The sequence below is a fragment of the Balaenoptera musculus genome, chromosome 5, assembly GCF_009873245.2.
Source record: "Balaenoptera musculus isolate JJ_BM4_2016_0621 chromosome 5, mBalMus1.pri.v3, whole genome shotgun sequence".
Taxonomy (NCBI): Eukaryota; Metazoa; Chordata; class Mammalia; order Artiodactyla; family Balaenopteridae; genus Balaenoptera; species Balaenoptera musculus.
The window spans coordinates 67933909-67959244 of NC_045789.1; the positions used below are offsets into that span (position 1 = coordinate 67933909).

General features: G+C 42.7%; 1 protein-coding gene across 3 annotated transcripts in view; it reads right to left on the reverse strand.

Annotated features, from left to right (window-relative positions):
• Positions 1-23321, reverse strand: part of SPATA18 (spermatogenesis associated 18) — a 37056-nt gene extending 13735 nt beyond the window's left edge. The window contains exons 1-6 of one of the 3 annotated variants that reach the window (XM_036852088.1): positions 23018-23321; positions 9280-9385; positions 9032-9147; positions 7503-7615; positions 2408-2503; positions 296-535 (exon numbers count right to left, since the gene is read on the reverse strand). In XM_036852088.1, the coding sequence (XP_036707983.1) occupies positions 296-535; positions 2408-2503; positions 7503-7615; positions 9032-9147; positions 9280-9385; positions 23018-23104 (758 nt within the window). In that variant the 5' untranslated portion in view covers positions 23105-23321. The remainder of the gene's footprint in view (positions 1-295; positions 536-2407; positions 2504-7502; positions 7616-9031; positions 9148-9279; positions 9386-23017) is intronic. The other 2 variants (XM_036852086.1, XM_036852087.1) reach the window with 2 other exon arrangements.
• Between the last annotated feature and the right edge of the window lie 2015 nt (positions 23322-25336).

Below are 25336 nucleotides of genomic sequence, written 5' to 3' on the forward strand. Positions count from 1 at the left end.
ATCAAAGAACCTTCCTTTTGCACGTCTTAGTTTCATTCCTTAAGCTTCAATGTCAGTCCGAAATTAATTAGTGCCCAAGTATTGTCAGTCCACGAGGTATTTTCTCTATGGAAGCGTGAAGTTAGAGAAAACAATCCCTCTACAATTCAAAGTTTTCCATATTATTGGGGTTCGCGCTCAGGATGTCATTTTATTTTTCTTTTTTATTTTTCTTTTTTCCTTTTCCAAGCCAGGCTTTTATCACTAACTCAACAAAAGGAACTTAAATGAAAAGATCTGTGAGACTTTGTCAGACCTTCCTTGGAGTACAGATTTTTCAGCGGACAGAACAGCTATCTCGTCCTTCAGCGTTCGGAGCTGTTTCTCATAATCGCATATCGCTTCTGCCTTCCGCTGGTCTACGCTCCACCCGTCCGCGCCCATCTGCTCCGAGCCCCGCAGCTCCTCTCTCCTACGCTCGGAGCCCCGCTTCTCTGAGCTCCTATGCTCTGAGTGTCTGTGGCGAGATTCCTCCTGGGCTTGAAGAGATTTAAGCCTGAACAGAAAAAAAGGTTTGAAAGAAAAGAGAGAAAGGGAGGGATGGAGGAAAGGTAATAAACAGCAATTGGCCTACTTAAGGAGGCTGCTCTATTTAGTGTGCTGTTATTGCCCTGGGAAACTCAGATGGAAATACATAGGATCAAACACAAATTAACAAAGAGCAGAATTGCCAGGGTCAGGGTGCCACTTCATGTCTGCAGCTTGCATGGGAAAAGGCTCCTGAAGAAAAGATAGGCATGCAAATCCTCTAGCCAAAGCAGAGTGGGCAGAGTCATGAAGTCTTTGCAGAGGCAAAGCGGAGACATACTATTCTACGTTGGACGGCTTCACTGCACAAAACTCTGGAAGCCTGTGACCTCCAAAACCTAGTCCAGAAGCTGGTCAAAGATATAATCTATTCTCTCTAGCTCTTCTATTCTCTGAACAGACGGAATGTGGGGGGAAACTGCAGTGGAAATTGAATACCATCCACAACACTAAGCAGAAGTGTGGACCTATGAAAATAATGGACTACTATGGAAAGCAGTAAAGCTTTAGAAATAAAACTGGCATCCTCATTAATACAAAGAGGTATGGCCATCATACCGGGGAGCAAAAGCCATAAGAAGAGAACATGGTGTGATGAAAATAACAGTGGTGTAAGAAGAAAAGGGAAGGGGTAAGATTAAGAAGGATGTAGATGGCTTCCCTGGTGGAGCAGTGGTTGAGAATCTGCCTGCCAATGCAGGGGACACGGGTTCGAGCCCTGGTCTGGGAAGATCCCACATGCCGCGGAGCAACTGGGCCCGTGAGCCACAACTACTGAGCCTGCACGTCTGGAGCCTGTGCTCCGCAACAAGAGAGGCCGCGACAGTGAGAGGCCCGCGCACCGCGATGAAGAGTGGCCCCCCCGCTTGCCGCAACTAGAGAAAGCTCTCGCACAGAAACGAAGACCCAACACAGCCAAAAATAAAAATAATAAATAAATTTAAAAGAAAAAAAGAAGGATGTAGAAAAACTAAAAATGCAATAGCAGAATTAAAAGCTGCCCTAGAAACAGTAAAGAACAGAATTGGTGCTATAAGGAATTGCTGAGTAATATGATCAAAGAATTTGAGAAGCTGTATCAACTAGGAAATGAGATTAGTGCTCCAAGCTAAAATTTATGGATGTTCCTGAAGAAATCAGAACAATTGGAACATGTATGAAGGCAATAGAAAGGTGTGTATGTATGTATGTGTATATATATATATATATATATATTTTTTTTTTTTTTTTTTTTTTTACTACAACTCCCATTTGCTCTTTTTGGGGGAAAAAAAATCAAAGTTAAGATTGAAAAAAGTATACCCTTAAAGGATCAATGTTTATTTTCCCCTTCTAGAAATTTATCTTTAGAGGATAATCTGAACTATATGTTGAAAATGTTGAATGTTGAAAATTGGCATCAAAGTAAATATTCCATGTTAGGGAAATACCCAAATGAGGAAATATGATGTACCTATTTAAGACTAAGCTCTGCTTTATTTTTTTCTTAGTAATAGACAAAAATGTTAAATGAAACAATGGGGTCCACAATTGTATACTTACATTTTGTTGTCTTAACTTTATTTTTAATGTACTAATTGGAAGAAATAGCAAATGGTGACAGTAACTGGCTCTGGAATTATGAGGGCTAAGGTTCCTTTCTACTATGTTGTACTTTGAAGATTTTCTATAGTAGATAAGTATTGTTTTGTAGTAAGAAAAATATATAAACCATTAATAAAAACATTGCTGCCTTTCCTCTTTATGGACAGATTCTTTCATATTGTAATGGAGCACCAAAAAAGCTAAATTCAAAGGTTAATCAGCAGCCTGCAATAATCCTGTCATTATTTTTTCTTACTGCTTTCTTAGCTGATTTATTTCCTCCTCTGCAGTCAGAAGGGATATGGCCGATCTGTTCTTGGTTTCTTCAAGAGTCTTTTCAGTTTCAGCCATACTGTAAGAGAAATCAGTAACTAAAGACAGATTTCCCAAAATTGGCAGACTTTCTAAATCAAGGCATAGGTTCTCTTGGGAACTTTTGCCATATGATATAAATTCAATATAAACAACATCAAATTATAAGACATCTTCATTCAATTAGATGATATTACAAATATTATGGCACACTAGTGTGCAAAAACATGCTAGCATCTTTCCTCGATGTCAAACACAAAGAAATTACAGAGCTACTACCTCTAAAAGACTATCTAATAATTACTGGTATTAGAATGTAAAAGACAAACTTGTTCAGTTTCTCCTTCTCACCCTCCTAATTCATCTGCTCTAGTTACACCGAATCCCCAGGTTGCCTCTCTCTATAAAATCTCCATTTTTCTGTAATATACTAATACCTATTCTTATTACTTTGCACTGTAGAGCTGCATTTGACTTAATTTTCCCAGATTTACTAAATAAATATAGAAAAATTATTTGCCCGCCTATGAAAAAGTCCTCCACTGTTACACTCGACTACCAAGTACATCGTGTCTTCCTGCCTCTGACTTCCACCACTAAATGAGCACAGTTTTCCTGAGTTTTCAACCTAGCTTAGTCCTTGTTAGTTTCAAGGACTCTCCTCATTGTAGACAAATCATAATAAATCATACTGTTTCTTTAGGAAGTGAGAATGTGATGGATGCCATTGGATGAAGACCAATGGTTCTCAATGAGATTGTCCTAGTACAGTGAGAGGCTGTGGATTAGCAAAGGTTTTTGGACTTCTCTGACCTTGCATCCCTGGAACACCCAGTATCTTTCATCACAGTAGTTCTGAAGCTAAGAGATTGCAACTGCTATCCAAACTCACACCAGTCTTCCTCCCTACACTTGGATGGAAGCATGGAAGGTCAAACACTGGCCTCCCCTATACAGTGAGGCAGATTGAGAAATAATGGGACAGCAGGATCCCTATCAAGTTCACACAGATCCGATGAGACAATGCAGGAGGTGGTGTGAGTTTCCCCAAATTCCATCTCATCCCCTTCTCCTCTAACAAACGCCCACTCATCCAATGAGTGCCTCTCCAAAGGCCACACCTGACTCTCAAGCAAAGCTTGTCTTCCCTTCTCCTGAGCCCCTCCAACACTTGTTCATATCTGTAATCTCATTACAAACACACTGTGAACTACTTGAAGGCAAAGATTTTATTTTATTCATCTCTTTATCCCCAGCTCCTAAAACAGTACCTGTCATATAGATTTTTTATAAAAACTGAAAAACTGAATGAATTAATTAATTAATTAATGAAATGTCTGAAGTCTAAAATAAAACCAGAGGAGCAATAACTTCACAATAGGGATGCTGGCGATTGTAAGGAAATTGCTGTGATTTAATTTCAATGTGAATATGTTATAGATTTTTTAAAGTATATATGGGAAAATGAACATTTTTATCAAGAGAAAACTGTGGAAAATTAAAAGAAGAAAATAGACCAAGAAAGGAAGAAGAGTATGAACAGTAATCGGGTTTTTTTCTCTCAAGACATGGCATACATGTGTGAGCACATATATATACAAGAAAATATATATGCCAACTTGGCCCCCTTGGACGATATACAGAGAGAAGAAAGGAGATACCTTCATGTGACAAGCATTGTTTTAAGCAGGCTAACACATTTATTTTTTGTTATAGATTTATTCATTCATTGAGCAAGTTATTGAGAATTTACTATGTGCCAGGTAAGATGCTAGATGCTGGAGATACAAGTGTCAGAATAGCGATACAGGACAGCAACACTTTGGAGCTTCCAGTCTAGTGGATCATAAATATTCAAACAAATTTTTCAAAGTTCCAACTTGCAATAAGTGCTATTCTTAGATGACTGTGAAAGAGAATTAGAGGAGAGGGAGAGGAAAGACCATTTAATGTATAGTGGTCACAGACTCTGAGAAAGTCACATTTAAGCTGAAACCTAAAGGACAAGAAAAAGCCAGCCATGCAAAGAGCAAGCAGAAGACTTCCATTTCTCTGAAAATGCACAGGCAAAGCCCTCGAGGTGAGGAAATAGACAGAAGACTAGGTGAGGGGAACTTGGCATGAGATGAGGGTGGAGCAGGAGGTAGGTTCAGATCACGCAGGGCTGGGAGAACCCTTGGGAAGGAATTTAGAATTTTTTTCTAAGTACAAAAAGAAGCAACTAACAGCTTTTAAGCCAGGGGGTGACTTGCTACAATAAAAGTATATCTGTATTTGCTGTGTGCAAAATGAGTTGTAGTAGAGCAAGAATGGACCCAGGGAAGCCAGTTGGAAGGCAACTGGCTGAGGCAAAAGGTAACAGCGACTTGAACGAGGGCGGTGGTAGTAGAATAGAAAGGAACATGTGTGGGAGACGTTTAGGAGGTAGATTCCACTGGATGTTCTAATAGATTGGATATAGGAAATGAGGACAGGTGAGATTTCTAACCAGAGTCCCAAAATAAAATCCAGCAGTCTTCCCTTGTCTAGGGCTCGTCAAACCTGAGCAGACCCGTCCCCATTCAGCACTCTGTTGGAATTTGCACCTTTGGAACTGAGTCACAGCTAAACTGGTCTCCACAGGGTTAGACATGGGAACCTCCTGGGGTGGGCCCCTCATTCCACATTAGGTAGCACCCTGGATTTAGAGACAGGTAGGCAGAGCAGTGGAGGAGAGAGCTGGCTACCATAGAATGTGGGGAACAGCCTCCGTCATTTCTGATGCCTTAAAAAATGGAACATGAACCACACGTGGGTTAAAAAACAAACCAAAACAAAAATAGGGAAAAGCACCTTCCTGTGTGCAACTTTCAAATGGGGGAGGGCAGTGTGTATACAGATAGGGAGAGTATACATACAAATGATAAAGCAGGGACTTCCCTGATGGCACAGTGGTTAAGAATCTGCCTGCCAGTGCAGGGGAAACAGGTTCGAGCCCTGGTCCGGGAAGATCCCACATGCCACGGAGCAACTAAGCCCGTGCGCCACAACTACTGAGCCCGTGCGCCACAACTACTGAAGCCCGCATGCCTAGAGCCCGTGCTCCTCAACAAGAGAAGCCACCGCAATGAAAAGCACGCACACCGCAACGAAGAGTAGCCCCCGCTTGCTGCAACTGGAGAAAGCCTGAATGCAGAACGAAGACCCAACGCAGCCAAAAATAAATAAATTTAATTAATTTAAAAATGATAAAGTAAACGGGGCAAGGGGCATATGAAAGGGTATATGGGTGTTCTTAGTACTATTCTTGCAAATTTTCTGTATTTGAAATTATTTCCAAATAAAAAGTTTTTTTTAAAAAAGCGTGCAGTCATAGTTTTTGGTCCACGATGCCCCTGATGGGTAACTACTCAGCCATAGTGACAAGAGAGGCAGGTAGGAATTCCTGGCTCCTACGGATTCTGACTGAAGACAAGAATCAGCAGTCGCGAAGCTTTGCCTCACAACCAGAGGCAAATGGAGGCAGCAGCAGGGACCAGCGAATGCCTGAGGAAACTTAACCAGATGAGCCGCAACTCAGCGCCCATCAGCACAAGACTCCAGTGCCCAGGTAGAACCAAGGCAGCAAGAACCCAGAGGGCAGTACAAGACCAAAAGCCCCTCTCCTCCATCACCAGGAGAGCACGGAAACAGCCCTCCACCCCTAGACGCCTGTCTAAGGAAGGAGGAGGACAATGGGACCCCTTGAAAGGGCAAACACAGCCCCGAACAGAACTTGGAATTAACTGAATATTTACACAAAAGGAACTACGATGAACCAGAAAAGAAGTGGCAGATTTAAGGTTCCTTCTTACCCCTCTCCAAATCAGTTGACGTTAGTTGAAATAAGTCATACGAATTCAGACAAATTATGCATTTTGCACATTTCATTTGTAAATTTTGACTGCTGCAGCTGTAAAACTACACACTGACAGTGGTTCCAGTTGGAAAAATGAATGGGAGTGTGTAGAGGTAACCCTGTGTGTGTGTGTGTGTGTGTGTGTGTGTGTGTGAGAGAAAGGAAAAATGTCTGGAGTAAAATATGCCAAAATGTTAACAGGCATGAACTAACAGGTGATTTTCATCTTTATACTTTTATTTGTTATATGCATTTTGACAAAGGAAATGTGTATTACTTTTATAATCAGGCAAAATTAAATCAATCGATAGAGATGTTTTCCTTAGAAGGAAATCTAATCAGAGAACAAGGCAGAATGCCACACCCTATTCCATCACAAGCCTTAACTAGTGACAAAAGAACCCCTTGCCGTCCTCTACATGTCAGCCATGGAGCAATGCTGCGGTAGGAGAAACACCTTACTGATGGATTTTTATTAGATGTGTTAAAAGCAGTTGCATCACATTTGTCTATCTCCCTCAAGTACAACCCAAAGTTTGCAATTTTCTTTGCAGTGATTCCTTGAACTTGCTACCCTGGCTTTACACACAGCATACATCTGAGATCTGTTACTGCCAGACACTGCTTAACTTTTTAAAAATACATTTTTATATCTAAAAGTTATTGCAAAATCTTGAATGGTTCTCAGTTAGGCGCGTATAACCCGTAACTGACAGATAGATGCAGACTGCTTCATCTTACTTTTTCTCTCTTTCTCTTAATTTTTCTCTTTACCTGATCTTTCACTCTCTTTAACCCTTCCTCTTCTGCCTCTTTTCTTATTTTCCTCCCCAAAGTTAGATTTTCATGCAACAATCTTTCTATTTTATACGTATGGACTGATGGTGGGCCTATGGACAAGGAGGAGCCCCAGGAATGAAGCCAAGGGGACCAGGGTCTTAGGGATCATAATGTAATATAGGAATCCTGTCCCCAAATTCAAAGACACTGCTTCCCAACTCATACACACACACACACACACACACACACACACACACACATCATATGACTTATTTGCAAATGTCTACATTTTACATGAGCCAGTATTCTCCTTTCAAACTTAAAAAATTAAGTTAAGAACAAGCAATTCTTTTTGGAAGCAAATAACTTGCATTCCTCTTACTCGTCTTGAACCTGGTTGAGTTGATGACGAGTTGCATTCAAATCAGCATCTAATTGTTGTATGTCCCGATCCCGAGCGCCAGACTCTTTATGTCCGTCCTTATCAAACGTGTCCTGGAATGGTACACAAATCAAAACAGAGTCTGAATACATGAAACCGCATGGGCAGATTGCAAAAACATTACGCTGGACAAAAGTCAAGTACAAAAGGGCACGTAATGTATAGTTCCATCTTCATGAATTTCCCATGCAGGCAAAATTAATGGAGAATGATAAAAATCGGAAGAATGGTTGCCCAGAGGGTGGAAGGAGGGGACTGGGAAGTGGCACAAGGGAATGCTCTGAAGTGATGGAAATGTTTTATATCTCGATAGTGGTGTGACTTACAAGAATATATCCATTTGTCAAAATTCACCAACCTATGGTTTTCACTACAGGTAAATGATTCCTCAGATTTTTAAAAAAGACAGTGAAATATCATCCTACATCTTTATACCCAAAATAACATCCACAGAGGGTAAAAATCTAAGAGGCATATGAAAATCCCCACATAAAAAAATTTGTTTAATAACAACTGATGTCTCCAGAGCCCTTACTACATGTAAGTTGTTTCGCAGGTTTATCACGTTTAACTCTCACGGTGACCCTGTTAGGTCAGCAAAAGCATTGTTTCCATATAACAGATGAGGAAACTGAGACCTAACAGGTTGGACAACCTACCCAGGACCATAGAAGATAGACTAGGATTCTGTCCAGTGATCTCTAAGCAGGAATCCTTTGGCCACTACCTCATAAGGCCCTCTTGCTTAGAACGGCCTGCTCTAAATGGTTCAGTTTTTGAAAGGAATTTATGTAAATCCATATAAACATTTAAAATCAAGGTTACAAATGTTTTGCCTATCCAGACATAGTGATACCAGCGCCTTGAGCAGAGTATGCGTTCTCTTTCCAGTCTGGTCCTCAACTGTTAAAACACTGCCACTGTCGCATGGAAACCACCAATATCAACCACAAATAATGACACTCATGATCAGTCTACCAGAATTGAGTTTTCTTCTTATCTTGGAAGTTTCCAATTAGTTTTATTTTACTCTTTCAGAATACTGAGCTTTCCCCCATCTAATGATCTCTTTCTCTTCTGACCCCGCCCGGAGGTACCCTGTCTGGGTGGCTAACTTGTTGTTTAAAAGTTACTATTTAGTGCCTAGTGTGGGCCCAGCAATGTCCCAGATGCAGATCATCACCAGGACCTTTTCACAGCTGAGGAAGCAGGGGCTTATTGAGTTGCCTGAAGCCATACCACCAGTAAGTAGGCAAGGCTGAGATTTTAATGCCGATCTGTCTTAGGAGAAAGCTCAATCCATTATGCCACGTATTACTGTATATAGAAACTCACCTTTTCGACCCGCGTCTCAATTCACTAACTAGAGTTGAGCCCCTCACTAGGTAAAAACCATATCTTACGTATGTTTGAGTCCCCACAGCCTGATGAGGTGCTGAACACCTAGAAGGATCCTTTAGCATCCCTACCTGTAGAGAGGACACCTTGCTGTCGACAGGTTTTCCTAGGGAAGCGGCAGTAAAGGAGGCCTCCAGCCAAGGCAAAAGGCGCGATTTGATTGTTTCCACACCATCATAATGTCCTCCTAGAAGAATCCACAAATCAGGTCAGTGAGAGAAATCCAACCACACCAACCCAGTCAGAGAGCACAGAGAAGGGACAAAGAAAAGAAAGCAAAGACGGGAGACCCGGAGGGGGATGCATGGGCCATTCTCACCCTCTTGGGCTGCCATAGTGAAGATCCCAAAGAGTTGTCTCTGCACTTCGGCGACTTGTTCAATGAGTTCGAGGCAATGATTTAGATTTTGATCACATGAGTTCGTCTGCAATGCCAGAACAGTAGACATCAGTGCAATTTCCTTATTCTGGGACCCACTGCAGGTGGACAAGCACTTCACTTTACACAAGGGCCAGTGGCTCTGGTATGCTCCCAGGGCAGAGACTGCTGTGTGCTCACAAAACACACTCCCCTCTCCTCCAGGGCACCCACTAGACTGCTTTCCCCAGCTTCCCTAGAAGTCGGTGCAGCCATGCAAACCAGTTCCTGTTAGGGATGGGAAGCAATGTGATTGTCCTGAATGATTGTCTTCTTCCTGTCTTCCCCCATCTACTAGCCAAATGCAGAGGACCCAGCAGAGGACCCCAGGGGCATAAGGGATTGTGGAGCCACAGGATTTAGAAGGTTGCTAACTGAACACTTGAACTGAACTGTCACATCACTGAGAAAGTGGACACTGTTTGGTGGACATTAAGCCACTGAAACTTGGGGGTTGTTTTTATAGCAATAACCCTGACTCCCTATTCAATGGAACCCTGCAAAAACTTCTTTTAAAAGTAAATAGTCCTTTTGTAACACAACATAAATCACTGCCTCCTAATTTACCCACTTTACTGGTTCTTACCCTCTACCTAAGTTCAATACGTGCATAAAGGGCACTACTTGCTAACAATAAGAAGGTATTGCTGGTTTGAGGATACAATAGAGAATAAGACCAAAAATATGGCCCAGGCCATATGGCGAGCCAGACAAGGTGGGGAGAAAGGAGAGTAGACAGTTACCCTGCAGTGGAATAAAGTCTTACTATAGGGATGAGCGCAAGGTCTATTCAAGAGCCCATTGTCTTAGAAAGTCAGGGAAGGCTTCCAAGACAAAGTGAAATCTAGGTGAGAAGAAATTAGGCAGACTTGGGGAAAGTCTGTCCCCAGAAAGAAGAAGCCAAGAGGTAGACCTCTCAGCTCTTTTTCTGCTTTTCTCATCTCCTTGGTGACCTTTCACCAATTCCTCGTTAGCCAAACCTCTTACTGATTCTAACTCCAAAGGAATGAACACAACTACAAGCAACAAATTGTGTGGGTGTAAAAATGCATAGATTTATGTGTGACCTCAAGCCATAATAAGGCACTAGCAGGGGGTACCTTCTGGGCACTACGAATCCCGAGACAGGAAGTGGGAGCTAGAAACTGGAATGAAGAGGAAAGTTTCAGATGATCTCTAGGTAAAAGTTTATAAGTAAAATGCAGATCTGTGTCAACAAGGGAAACGGTTCAGACATGCAGTAAGCTCTTGTGGACAGAGGATATGCCTGGCCTGTTCACTGTTGCATTCCCAGCCCTGCATTCTGTTGTCTCTATATATTCAAATTCAATGTGTATTGGGCTAATGAATGAAAATGAGACGATTCACTCACTTTGGCTTTATTACATCCCCCTTAAGTGCCAGGCACTGTTAATGCTTTACATACGTAAACTCAGTTAACCGCACTATAGTACTCTAGGAGATTAAGAGGGCCTTTGTCATCATCCCCATTTTCAGATGAGAAAACTGAGACCCAGAGAGGTTAAATAACATGGCCAAGGTTACTTTAGTAAAATGCCAGAACTGAGACCTGGTTTCAGAGCCCATGCTCTTAACTACTAAACTATAGTGACTTCTGGATCATGATTCGTGCCGGGAGGAGGAAGAGAAGGACTCGATGATGTGACAAAGTGTGAATGAGGAGGGCACTCAGGGAGGCCTCTCTGAGGACGAGACGCTGGAGCTAAGTTCCGGTTGCAGAGCGGCAGAGAAAGAGCAGGCCGGGCTGTGGGAACAGCAAGGGCAAAGGCCCAATGGCAGGAAGGAGTCTGGCAAACTTGAACCAGAAGTAGGTACATGTGGCAGAGGACAGGTGGTCAGAGAGGTTGGCAGGACAGATCCTGGAGGGCCCAGGAGGCCTGGTAAGCAGTCCAGATGGAATGGACTCGTAACTGAGAGGAAGCTGCTGGTTTACCTTCCATGCCTGGTTAACGGTACCTGGGGACTAGCTCTGTTGTAGCATTGATTTCTGTTGTGGCCATTTCTTCTTCTGTCTCATCTTTCTATCCCCTTCTCCTGCCAAGACTAAGTTTTTTTGTTTGGGTTTGGTTTGGGTTGGTGTTCTTTTGTTTGTTTTTTGTTTGGTCGCGCCACACGGTTTGGGGGATCTTGGATCCCCGACCAGAGATCGAACCTGCGCCCCCTGTAGTGGAAGTGCGGAATCCTAACCACTGGACCACCAGGGAATTTCCTGGTTTGGTTTTGACTATGAGTTTTTTTAAAGACTTTGTCTTTCTCGTGTTTGTATCAATCATCTCTAGTATCCATAGCAAATCGAAGGACCCAAAATATTTGATGAATGAGTGAGCAAGTGAGTGACTTAGCATAATATTGACATGATCAGAACATATGGAACCCACAGCCTGAACAGCTCTCTCCATTCCTTCCTCGTTGAATCAGCAGCTCCTTGTCCTTGCTGTTTTATTCCTGCACTTACCACAGTGAACTTCACTTCCCCACTTACAGCCATTTGCCCTCTGGCTAGATCATGCCATGTGCTAAGTGGACAGAGAAGGGGCTTGGGAGTCAAGCAGACCTGAGTATCTCAGCTCTGCTACCTGCCACAGTCCTGTGTGATCCTGCACAGGTTGTTTAACCTCTCCGATCCCATTTCCTATCCAGGAAAATGGGATAAAGCCTTGCAGAGTGTTAAGAGAATTAAATCAAAATAATGCACGTTCCACACCTTAAAGGCAAAAGATGTTCAACAGTTGGTACCTGCGAGGCACTACACAGAACTGAATGGAGCAATGAACTGAGTAATAGGGCAGACCATGGTTCAGATCTAGTTCTCCACTTATTAGCTTTTTCTCTTAGAAAGGATATTTTAAATATGAGCTTCCATTTACTTGTATTTAGAAGGTGGTTGATCTCACCAGCTAACTTAGGTGCAGAGTAGAGGAGGTATGTAATAATTAGCATTATTGTAATATTATTACTATATGTTCCCGTGCTATGCCCAATGCCTGATACAAAGTAGGGGCTCAATGTTTGTCAAATGAGTTTGTACACACGACTGAAATAACAGAAGAGAATATACCACGTCAGACAGTTCCTGATCCCAAGACATGTCATAACATGCTGCTGTTTCTAACACAAAGAATTGCACAAGACACTCAACTTGCAATAGAGTCACAGTACTCTACCAAACAATTACTCCCACAAGATAAATAGAGCAAGGATATGAACTAATTATATTGTCTCCTAATTCCAAAGCTCATTCATTCATAAATCACTGAGTTCCTTTAATTTGTAAGCCTTGGGCTGGCAGCTCAGGAAACAAAACTACATGAAAAAATAAAAAGTTGCCTGCTGTCAATGAGCTCACCAGCTGGGGAAGCAGGATGGAGAATGGGAAACACACAGAGGATAAATAATTCCCTTAGTGTTTATTAAATGCTCTAGGAAGACAATGAGCTGTAGAGGGAGCAAAATACACTCTGGTGAGGGGTGAGGGTAAGAGGTTAGGACACTTCAAAACGAAAAACATCAGGTACCAAGGCAAGAAGCAGTAAGGCATACTATACAGGAGAAGGGAATGCAGGGTCCAGTGACCAGGTAATGAAGGACTTTATTTGCCACGTGAAGGGCTTTGGGCTTTATCCCATCACTGAAAAGTTTAATGGGGCAAGTGGAAGATTTGCTTTGATTTTACAAGAATTACTCTGGCAGGAACAGACCAGATAATTTGGATTAGAGAGCGAGTCCTGTGAGACGGTAGTAGCTGTCTGGCTGAGAGATGCTGAGAGCTGTGGCAATGACAAGGGTCCCCTAGAAGTCCTTCCCAGCCCCCAAATTACATCTGTATCAGGCAAGGTCCCACTGATTCTAGCATTACCTGAGGAGGAAGTCAGGATGTTTGGAAACAGGTAAGAGGTATGAGAGGGAAGATACTGTTTTCAGACAGTTTAAAGGGTTTGAAGGAGCTTCAGATAGAGATGTCCGGTGAGAGTACGTAACCATTACTGAGCACCTACTCTTTGCCAGCCAGGCACTGCGCTAAGAGCTTTAAATACATGTTTAAACGTTTCATTTAATCCTCAAAACAACCCTACAAATTGGACACCATCCATCATCTCGAATTCACTAATGAGGAAAACAAAGCTCTTAAGTAATTTGGAAGACATGGTGGTTCAACTGGAACCTAAACCCATCCTTGCAGCTTCTGGAACTAGAGCCGAGCTCTCTAACATGAGGCTTTACCAAAAGCCGTTGGAAAGTCATCTGGATCTCAGAAAAGAGGTGAGGGTTAGAGGTGCAGCTTTGGAAGCCTCCAGCAGAGGAAGAATGGAAGCCACGTGCACAGAGGGGAGAGTGGGGAGGGGGCTGAGGGCGGGGCAGAGGGCAATTTGACTGTTTCGGAAGTGGGCTGAGGAAGAGGGGCCAGTGAATGAAAAACAAAGCAAGAGCGGTAAGAAATAAGAGGACAGCCAGAAAGAAGGATGAAGAACGAGGAAGCCAAAGAAGATGGTTTATTCTCTGCTTCACTCATGCATTTATGTTCTCAACAAATCTTTATGGAGGAGGCTACGGTGTGCTCGGTGCTAGGGACCCAAGATAGTCTCGTGCCCCCAAGGAACTTATAGTCTCAGATAAACATGTAAATGAATGCAAAATTGAGTACTGCCTGCTATGGTAAAGGCAGGTCCAGAATTCAGAGGTGAGGCTCAAAGGAGGACGTGGTAAGAAGCCTTCACCCCAGGAGCCTTGTGGGTTCCCACTCTTAAAAATTCTAATTGCTCTAGTTTGGGATCTGGGCATTAGAAAGCTTAAAAAGCTTTCTAGATGATTTGTAGGTGTAACCAAGACCACAACATTAATGAGGAGTGATATTGATTTAGTGAGTCTCACCCAGCTCCCCCTAAAAAAATTAATGAAAAAGAAAACAGAGTACATCACAATTACTAAAGATAAGAATATTTATGAACCTTTACTTCAGTTATATAAGGGTGTATGTGTGCTATGTCGTGATGTAAAATGCATTCATTTCTATGGGTAAGTTTTAAAAACACTGTCCCAGGGCATAGGGCTTTGCCTGCGTTGAGAATCACTGGTATGGGGAATGAGGAGCCCCCCAAAACGATCCCCTGTACAGCTGTATAAAAATTGGATTGGAGAGGGGCATGGAGCAAGGCAGGAAATCAATAGGAATATGCCATGTTGCAGGTGTGGAACTTAAACAAGTAAGCTTCAAACTTATTCTAGTTGCTTCGTGAAAATAGGAAAGCTAGAGGTAAGAGAAAGGAGTAGAACACTCCAGAATATAACCACCAGCATTATTAACATTTTTTTAAAAAGTGTTCTTTTGAAGCTACAAACCTCTGTGCAACAGAGATGGGCTACTAGCCTCCTTTTGTAACCGTGACGGCTATAAAAATACTATGAGTTGTTAGGGACAGAATTCTCTGCACAGCAAGCAGCTGCTACGCCAGTGCGTCTTCTCCCTGCAGCGGTAGGCGTTATTGCTATAAAGTTCACTTGAGATCTGCCTTAAACATATCCTAGAAGTTGGTTTTCCCACATATATAAGAAATGATTGGAGTTTGAATAAGAACAATAGCAGCTAAAGGGGAAAGGTAGGAGATATTTGAGACCTTTAAAAGGTGGAGTCCTCAGGGCTTGATGAACCCATTGGCGAGGTGTGATGGGGAGGGAGGGCGCCCGGGTTTCTGAGTTGGGCCACAGGGGAGATTGTGATGCCGTTGCCTAACCAGAGGCCACAAGTGGAGAACCTGCAAGACTGGAGAGAGGGTAACTAGTCCCGTTTGGTTCATGTTGGGTCAGAGGATGTGGACATCCATGTGGAGCTGTCTGGAAGGCAGGTGGCTGGCCACTCAGGTCAGGAGCTCTGGAGAAAAGCCCAAGCTAGAGATAAATCTGGGAGCCGCCAGCATCTGGGAAGGAGCTAAAGCCATAAAATTGGGTAAGATGTGTCAATTGCTGCAGAGAAATCAAGGAGATAAGGACTGTGAAAAAAAAAAGAGATTGGACGTGACTGACCATCAGGTGGATTTTAGTGACCATCGTGAGAGCAGTTATGACAGAATGATGCAGGGGCAATGGTGCTTGGTGTTGTTCCAGATTATTCCAGGTTGAGGAACAAATGGCAGTTAAAGAGCAGAGGCAATGAAGACAGATTTCTCTTTTAAGAAGTTTCGTAGTGTGGGGAAGGAGAGCAAGGGGACAGGGGCTTTGTTCCCATCCCTTCAGTGTCACCACTCTCTTGCCCAAACCAAAGGTCCTAACCCACTGAGCCTAAGTGTTGCCTAATTGCCAAGGTCCTTCATAATGTGCCTCCCCACCACTTACACAGCCTTATTCCTCCAGCGACCCTCTCCAATCCAGCCACCATCCTGTTTTGCCATCGTACATGTGACGTGTGCACCAGATTGACCACCAGTCCTTTGATCCCTTTCACTTCCTTTACTTCTGAGCAATCTTCACCTTATTAACATTTCTTCGCATGAGACCCTGATCATCCCAGCCTCTATCAATGGTTCTCTCACATCCACTATTCTATTCCTAACTCGAATCACATCCACAACATGAAAAAGAGAGAAGATGTTTCACCCCAAAATAATAAAATTTATCACTAAATATGTTTAATCAACTTGCCAACTTCAGTTTGAAAAGCTATTCAAATCTATCAATTTTAGTACAAAACACAGTTATTTCCACTTTGAGAAATTTTAATCTCATATACACAAAATATGCTTCATCTATATTAGATAAGAATTAAATTGTGCCAAAGGGTTCATCACAATATTCCTTTAAACTATGAATGCTACCACAACATTAAATGACTTGCCTGACATTTTAATTTTTTTAATACTTTTCTTTTTTAAAAAAAAAAAAACAACCTCATTTTACATACAACAAGGATACCATCTCCAAACCTGCCAATTAGGGAATATGTAGATGAGCAAGGGAAAGAGATGATCAGTAGGAAGTAGGTGGAGTCTAGTCTGAGGGGCGGCATTTCGCAGGTCCTTGCGACTGGCCCTGGAAAGACACACATGGAAAGCAAAGCCCTAATTTTTACCTTCTTTCCCTGTTCCCCGCCCCCGTTGTTCAGGGTATTTATTCTTGGGGGAGTGGGCAGGGGAAGGATGGCAGGAAACAGACATCCTTCAAGTGGAGTGTCCTTATACCGTCCCTCCTTCTGTAGGAGATAAGAGAATGGACTTGACAAGCAAAAGACCTAGATTCAAATCCAAGTTCCATCCTTTCTAGCGGAGTGACCTTGGGCAAGCAAGCTGCCCTCCTGGGGTTTGGTTTTCTCATCTGTAAAATGTAGAAAATAAAGCCTGATATTTCATAGGTTCTTACAAAGTTTAAAGGCAATAATGCATGAAGAGTGCTTTGAAGGCTTTCAAGGGCTCTTTAAATGCTGGTTATAGGGGATGAAGAGGTACAAACTACTATGTATAAAATAAATAAGCTACAAGGATATATTGTACAGCACAGGGAATATAGCCAATATTTTATAATTATAATGGAGTATAACCTTTAAAAATTGTGAATCACTATGTTGTACACCTGAAACTTATATAATATTGTACATCAATTATATCTCAAAAAAAATTTTTTAATGAAGTACGCTACAAAGTAAAAACAAAAATTCTGGTTATAACAGGCTATAAACTCTCCTCTAGGGAAGTACAGTCCCATATGTGGGAAGTCTTTCAAGCAGCCCTATTCCAAAATCAACCATCTGTTCTACATCACGGCTGACCTTGCCAGCCACACACCACTGCCTCCACAGCAAAGTTTTTAAACTGAAGTCTTGAATTTTAGATATAAGAAAAAGTAGGCTTATGTACACCCCAACGTTTTAGGAAAAGCTTCTGTTTAGACTTCTCCACGGGATTTTATTGTCTTGACCCATAGTTGATATTCCTACTGGACTTTTTTCATTACTTCTTCTCCTTAAACATTAAACAATGGTGATGTTTACATTAACCAGTTTGCCCAAGATGAAAATAAGAAAAGTCAAATGAAAAAGTTGATAGCCTCTTTGTTAAAAAGAAAATAATCTTCCTTAATCACTTGTCAATTATTTTTGTAGCCATGGACTCATCATTAGTAACTATGGCAGAAGGGGTAGCACCAATTAAATATTCCACATGCTTTTCCACATTTCTCAGGCTCCCTTACAATTAGATGGGAGCCACATAACTAATTCTGCCCACAGGACAATGAGTGCAGGGGACGTGTATAATGTACGAGCAGTGCAAGTTCTCCACTCCGTCTCTTACCCTGCAGAACCTTTGAGGTCCCGTAATGAGTGGTTGCTCCACCTGATGGAAGGTACCTGAATCTGAGCCAGTGACCGATGAGAGAGCTGCCATCAGGCTTTGCATGAATGGGAAATAAATCTCATTTTGTTGAGACACTAAGGTTTGACATTTATTCACTACTGGTTAGTAAAAAGATAAAGGTCCTGAAAGGAAGAAAAATGTTCTCTATAAATTTACTAATTAGAATGAATCCTCAAGAATGTAGAAGGGGAGGGGTAAAGGAGGGCAGGGAATCTGGTTGAAGACACCATAGCAACGACAACAACCTTGTGTACCAAGAAGCAGGCATACTTTGGCATAAAGGCAGCCTCTATTTCAACCACAAAGATTATTCTAAAACAAGCAGAGGAGACACCTCTTTAAGAGCTCTTTTTTATGTGCTGATATTTAATATACTGTTTTCACTTGTTAGTAGAGATTTCTATAGCACAAGAGGAGAGTAATGCAAGAGGAAGCATTATCAGCCCTCCCTACTATCCCCACTTATATATCAAATAATCAGAAGTGTCCAGAGTGTAGTGTCCTGGTGTCTATTATTTTACTTAAGAAATGTAATCGTGTCCTATCTTAGGGATGGGGTTATCAGTGGTATTAAACTCTTACCATTTCTCCATAGAGTACATTTTTAAAAGTAATAAATCTCAGAGAATCTGACCAAAGTTAACTTCTTGGTCCACAGGACTCTGAGTCTAAACAAAAGCATCTCAGAGGGAGGAGAGTTTCAGCCCAGAGTTGATCTTCTCCGGGTACTGCTAACATTATAAGGAGGTTAATCTCTCTTCTCATCTTGACATCTCTAGGGAGTAATTAGGTAATCAGAATCCATTTCTGCATGGGTGGTTATTTGACCCTTTGAAAGAATTAACCAATAAAACCATACAGATGTTGCTTGATAAATCGGAGGCATTTGGAGCCGCACACTCTTACATAAACCTTAAAGACCATCTTCAGAGTCTTTGACCTTGTTTACTAAACGTGCCAGAGTAGTTTACAAGGAGCTGATTTATATAATCTCTTGCCGAAAGTCTTGCTCAGCCCCGACCGTTCTCCCTAGGGTTTCCAATTTTCCCATCATAGAACAGCTAGAGCAACCTTTCCTGAACACAATACAAACATGTCTCCTCCCTGCGTAATGCTTTTAGTTTCTCCCCATTGCCCTTATGATAAAGTCCAAACTCCTTAACACACTACCCAAGGCCCCCCATCCTCTGGCCCCCAACACCCCACCTCCTCGGCCTCACGTCAGCTCCTTGCCTGGAAGTATTCACGGTCCCCCTAGATATGCTAGCTTTTTCATGCTCCCTGCTTCTTGCACACACTGTTTCCCCTATCCTTCAACCTCTTTTCCGGTTGGAAGTTCATCATTAAGATGCAGCTGACATTTCTATTCCCAGCACCTAGCACAGACACACACACATTGTAAACTCTGGGGAAAAAAAAAACATTTTTTGAATGAATAAATGTACACTGCAAGAAGTGTGCAGTGTACATTTATATAGAGTGTCTGACCCAAACCCTTTACACATACCAGAAGCTAAGTAACCTTTTGTTTTTGGGGTTTTTTTTCTTTTTTTGACCACACCGCGCTGCACGTGGGATCTTAGTTCCCTGACCAGGGATCTAACCCATGCCCCCTGCATTGGAAGTGCAGAGTCTTAACCACTGGACCTGCCAGGGAAGTCCCAGTAACCATTTGTTGAACGAATTATTAAACGCTTAATAATTGGCTGAGTTCACGGTTAAACAAGAAGGAATTCTCTATAACCACAAAGGAGGAAAACCAACTCTGCGAGTTATGTGTTTACCCCAACCTGTCCCTCATCCTCCAGTGGAATCCAAGTTTTAAAGGCCAAGTAATGCAATAATTCAGCATCTCTTTAATAACTAAAAGAAAATGAGGTGGTGATGCTTGCTGTTATTTTTAGGATTTGTTTCTCACTGGGGGGGTTGAAAAATATTTCTTCTTGAAGTTTTTTAAGATAAATATAACTTTAAAAAAAAAAAAAATCAAGTGTTTCCCTGGTGGCGCAGTGGTTGAGAATCTGCCTGCTAATGCAGGGGACACGGGTTCGAGCCCTGGTCTGGGAAGATCCCACGTGCCGCGGAGCAACTAGGCCCGTGAGCCACAACTACTGAGCCTGCGCGTCTGGAGCCTGTGCTCCGCAACAAAAGAGGCCGCGATAGTGAGAGGCCCGCGCACCGCGATGAAGAGTGGCCCCCGCTTGCCACGACTAGAGAAAGCCCTCGCACAGAAACGAAGACTCAACACAGCCAAAAATAAATAAATAAATAATTTTTTTAAAAAAATATCTAAATGTTGAAATCATCAAGATTTGTCAAAAAAAAAACAAAAATCAAGCAAGAAGCAGTTTTGCCTAAGGCCCAGAAGATTGGTAGATGTTTTAAGATAAAAAACAAGTAAAATACAAAGGCTTTGGGGCAGAAAATTACATTTTTAAAGAACTTACTGTTTCGGCCAACATATCAAGGAAACAGGCTGTGCCTGAGATGGTGGTGATGCCCGGATGAAGGCAGAGGGGATGGGAATGGATGAAATATCAATGGATGAAAAGCTTTCCAGGAAGAGGGGAACAGTGAGTGTAAAATGCCCTGAAGCTGGAGCATGGCTGGTGTGTTCTAGAACAGCTCTGTCCAATACAGTCGCCACTGGCCATATGTGACTATTTGAATTTAATTAGACTTCAGTGAAGTTAAAAATTCAGTTCCTCAGTTTGCACTTGCCATATTTCAAGTGCCCAATGGCCACCATATTGGACAGTGCAGATATAGGTATAGATATGGATATAGATATAGATACAGAACACGTCTGTCATCATGGAAAGTTCTGTTGGACAGCTTTGCTCTAAGGCTGCAAGTATTGCTGGAGTGGATGAGCAAGGGAGAGGGTAAGAGATGATGTCACAGAATTTAAAGGACCACAGTTGTATAGGAGCTTGATGGCCAGTGTAGGAACTCTTTTTCTGAGACAGGAAGTTTGGAGAGTTTTGCCAGAGGAGTAACTTGATCTGACTTGACATTTAGAAGAATCACTTTGGGTTATTTTTTTAATGATCCAAATAAAAGATGACCAAAGGTGGACAAGGGTGGCAGCAGCAGGGGTGGTGGAAAGTGGTCCGGTTCTGCACGAATTTACAACTGGTACCCACAGATTCTGCTGGTGAGGAGAAAGCGGAGTATGTCATGACAAAGACTATTAAGTGAGGAAAGAAGTTGGTGTTTGGGGCATGGGAGAGGCTAGGGTCAGTCTTAGACTGATTTGACTTTGAGATGACAATAGCACAACTGAAAATGTCCAACGTACAATTGGAGAAGAGAGAGCTCAGATGAGAATAGGACCTGAATATAGATGTGAGATGATCAGCATAGGAGTAAGAGATGAAGCAGGAACAGAGGTAGAAGAGAAGATTTCTAAAGTCTGGCCCTTGAAGAACAGTTACAAGAGGGGAGTGGGTGAGGCAAGGAGACAAATTATTAGAGCCTTAGAAGAATAGGGGTGTCGAGAGTCAAATGTGACAGAGACGCCAAAGAGTTGAAGACAAATGATGTTGCCCAGGGAATGGCCACAAAATTTGGAAAGCCACTGATCTCTTAGAGTGCAGTCTCTACTATTCGTGTGTGTGTGTGTGTGTGTGTGTGTTTGTGTTTTAGGGGGCGGGGTGGGACAGGTGAAGAACCTAGATTAAAATGGTTTCAGTGAGAACAGAGGAATGGGATGCACCAGTGTCAGTGAGAAGGGAAAGTGCAATAAACTTTGGCATTTCTCAGTACTTACAGGTATTTTCAAAGCAATCATTTAATTCGGTCCAGCCACTACTAGTATCATTTGTGTTAAATGTTGTCTAGTGACAAACTGAATACACTTTTTAATATTCCGAGCTAATTTAGACCACAAGCAAGAAAAACATTTTTTTTTGTACGAGGGAGTTTTAAGAAGGGTGAATACATGTATAGGATTTGTTATTCTCAACCTTCTGAGACTAGGTAACAAGTAGCCACTTTTAAAGGTAGGTGGTGAGGGGAATCCAAGTCTTTGTGCTAGAGGTGAATTTTAGTTTTCTTGCAATCTTGGTGGAGAAGGAATAATCACTGCTGGTTCTTTAAATGTGCACGAAGGGGGTAAACACTAGGAAGGAAGGCTAAGGAGAAAGCTGTAGCTATGCTTTGAGCTCCCCTCCTCCCAGGAGCCCTGGTTAGAGGGTGGATAGGAAAGCCCAGGGACTCATGACAGCAACCAGTTGCATTTTTCCTGGTAGAATTTCAGAAACAAGCTGATCTAGACTCAAAAATTTGAGATCTAAAAAGGAATTTTACTATCATCTAATTCTCCCATTTAGCAGGGGAGGTACTGAGACCCAGAGGTTAAATAAGTTGCCCCAAATGATTCAGCTAATTCTATGCAGAGCCAGACCTAGAAGCTAGGGGGACTGATTCCGCATCCCTAGCTCATTCTGCCTCCCTGTTCTACTTGCTGTGTGAAAATAGGACTCCCCTTTTTAAGACAGACCAACCGAAGCAAAATTCAGCACTGGAGTTCTACTCTCTGGGTGGTGGAGATTAACTGGAGCTGGAGTCGGGGTGGGGATTAAGGAGATTTGAAGAACCCTTCTGGGTTTGATGAGAGAATATGGGCTTACAAATGCCTTGGCAACAGGCCTTCTGAAATCTGCCCTGGTGTTGAAACTGTGCCTTACTTGCCATGCTGACCAGCACACAAGTGAAACCCGCAACGTTAACAACTGCCCGTTTCACTGATTTCTGGGTACTAACTCCTGGGTGTATTTTTATAAGAATCCATTCTGATACAACCACAAGTTATCCCCAGAGTGGGAGACTTGAGGAAAGGCAAGAGGAGGGACGTAGTAAAAAAAAAAAAAAAATTCGAGTCGGGGGTATGAGGATAGACTGCTGGCGGAGGGCATAGGAGGGAGAGTGGCAGGCTTGACCAGTCCCCGGCGGCTCGAAGGGCTTTCGCGTTGCTAGGGCCGCCAGCGTCCTTGGCTACCGCTGTGTAAAATGCGCGCTCCCTTCCCAGACTCCGAGTCCCGCGCTCCGCGGGCTGCGCCACCCAAGCGCCGCCTCGCGCCGCACGGAGAAAGGGGAACGCGCACTGTCCTTCCTTCCCGGCGATGCGGGTCCGACGCTGGGCCCCAGTTAGGCATCACAACCGCGGGACTTGGCAAAGCGGCCACCCGGAGACCAGTCCTAAGAAGCCCCCGCCGAGGGTCGTGCGAGGAACTAGAGGGAGGGGCGAGCCCCGGGGGTCTCCCACCCTGACTCACGTTGTACTCCCTCAGCCAGGACTCTAGCTGGTCCTGCATCGATCTTAAAGATTCGTTGGAGACCAGTTTCCTCAGGTTATCCGCCATTGCTCGCTTTTCCGCTCGGCCCCGCTCTGGGAGATGGGCTCGTAGACCGCGGGGCGGTGTGGCGGGAAAAGTGTTATCTTCCGGAGGGGCTCAGAGCGCGGCTGGTGTTTCCATCCTCCCTCCCCGGTCGGACGGGGCAGGGTTCGGGAAGCCGGGGGTGGGGGGGTGCCCTGGGCCACAGCCGCCGCACCTCATTCGCCGCCCCGCGCGGTCTCCAGGCTCCCCTGCGTCTGCCCAGAGCCCCGGCCAGAAACACCCGGGTGATTGTGAAACAAACCTTGACGTGAGCGCGCGCCTGCTAGGTACGCGCGCCGCCCAGCCCCAGCCGCGCCCTCCGCCCGCCTGCAGCCCAGGCGCCCTCCCTCCGACCCCGCGCGATGCCGCCGTTCGTCCCACTGCTGAAGCTCTTCCTCCTGCTGCTGGTGGTGCTGCTGGTGGTCGAAAGCGAGGGTGCCCAAAGCCAGTGAGGCTCCGGGTTGGGCCGGGGGCTGGAAGACGCTAAGACTACGGATGGCGGCTGCCCTACCCCCTGATGGGCTGAGACGCGCCCGCAGTGTAGGATGGGGGGCAGCTGGAGGCCTCTTGTCTAGAAAAGCAAAGGTCGTTTCTCCCTGGACGTCTTTGGTTAGGCTCTGAAGAAAGCACCTGTTTGGGTCCTTCCTTTATTCTTTCATTTCTCAAGGCTTTAATTCTTCATCTGTTAACACCTAGGGTTTGGTGGGTGCCCAGCTAAATAGATGTTAGCTCCAGGATGTTCACAAATTAATCAGGTTTAAACAAGATTTGGTCTATTTTTAGAATCATTAACACTCTAAAGCTTCATTTAATTATGAATTCTCTAATTGAGACTTTGTTCAAGTTCAGAGCCGGTTTGGCGCTATTTCAAAAGGGTGTATTAAGCCACAGTGATAGTTTGAACTACTTAAGAAATGAAACCATTTCAACCATCATTAAGCACTTTAGAACCCTTATTTTCTATGCCATCAAATGATGTGCAGATTGCAAATCATCCTTATCTATTCATTAAAACAGTGCGGGTGGAGCAGGGCCTCAGCCAGCTAGTTTAATTCAGTTCCTTTTTTTCAGGTATATGAGAATACATGAACATTGCACATGTCCACCTACCGTAAAATTCAGAATTTTTGCCCCCCCCCCCTTTTTTTTCTCTTAATTACAATGGTTTTAATGTCCTCTAATAAAAATGAAAGGCTCATTTCTGGAGCCTATGTGCTTACTATCTTCTATAGACCACAAAATAAGAACTATAAAAGTTCTCATCACAAGAAAAAAAAAAACAAACTTGTAACTATGTGTGGTGATGGATGTTAATTAGATTTATTGTGGTGATCATTTCACAGAATATACAAATACTGAATCATTGTACATAATGTATTATTTTGATTATATCTCTACAAAAAGAGAAAAACTAAGGAATATAAAAAGAACACACATTTTATCATGGTGCAATAACAATTACTAAACTACAAAAAAACACTATTCATTAGAGACTTTCTTCCTTTAAAAAATTATAAAGAAGGAGGAAGGGAATGGGGAAGAATCTCATAGATTTCTTAATTTAGGGCCAATAACTGCACATTTTAATAGGCAATTGGAATCTTTGAACAGTCGGATTTACTTATTAATAAAAACCAAGTTGGAATATTTGCTTATATCAGATTGTGTTAAATCCTCTTCCTTGCTATGGGCACTTTAATTAACTGCTAATCCTTGTTTATATCATCTTACAATAGTTCTTACTTCACAGGAATATTAGAGACTAAATAAGATCATTCATGTGAAGTATACTTAGCACAGTGCTTGGCATATATTATAGCAAGTGCTTCCTAAATGCTATGATCACTCTTACGACGACGAATGTAGATCACGGTATTATATTAAACAGAGAAAACTAGGTTGGAAACAATGTAAATCAATGATAGGGTAATGATTGAGCAAATCATTCAATGAAATTTTCACACTAGAAATCTTGTTATTGAAGAATATCTAGTATCTAGGAATTCTTACTACATAATGTTAAGTGAAAAAAGCCAGACACTAAATTATATATATTGTGTTACGTTATACAACATGAAACAAAGGCATGATTATGGATGATTTTAATTTGTTCCTTTATACTTTTCTGATTTTCCAAATTTCTACCATGAACACAAACTGCTTTTATGAAAACTTACTCAGAAACAAAGTTACGCAAAAACTTTACCACCTTCAGAA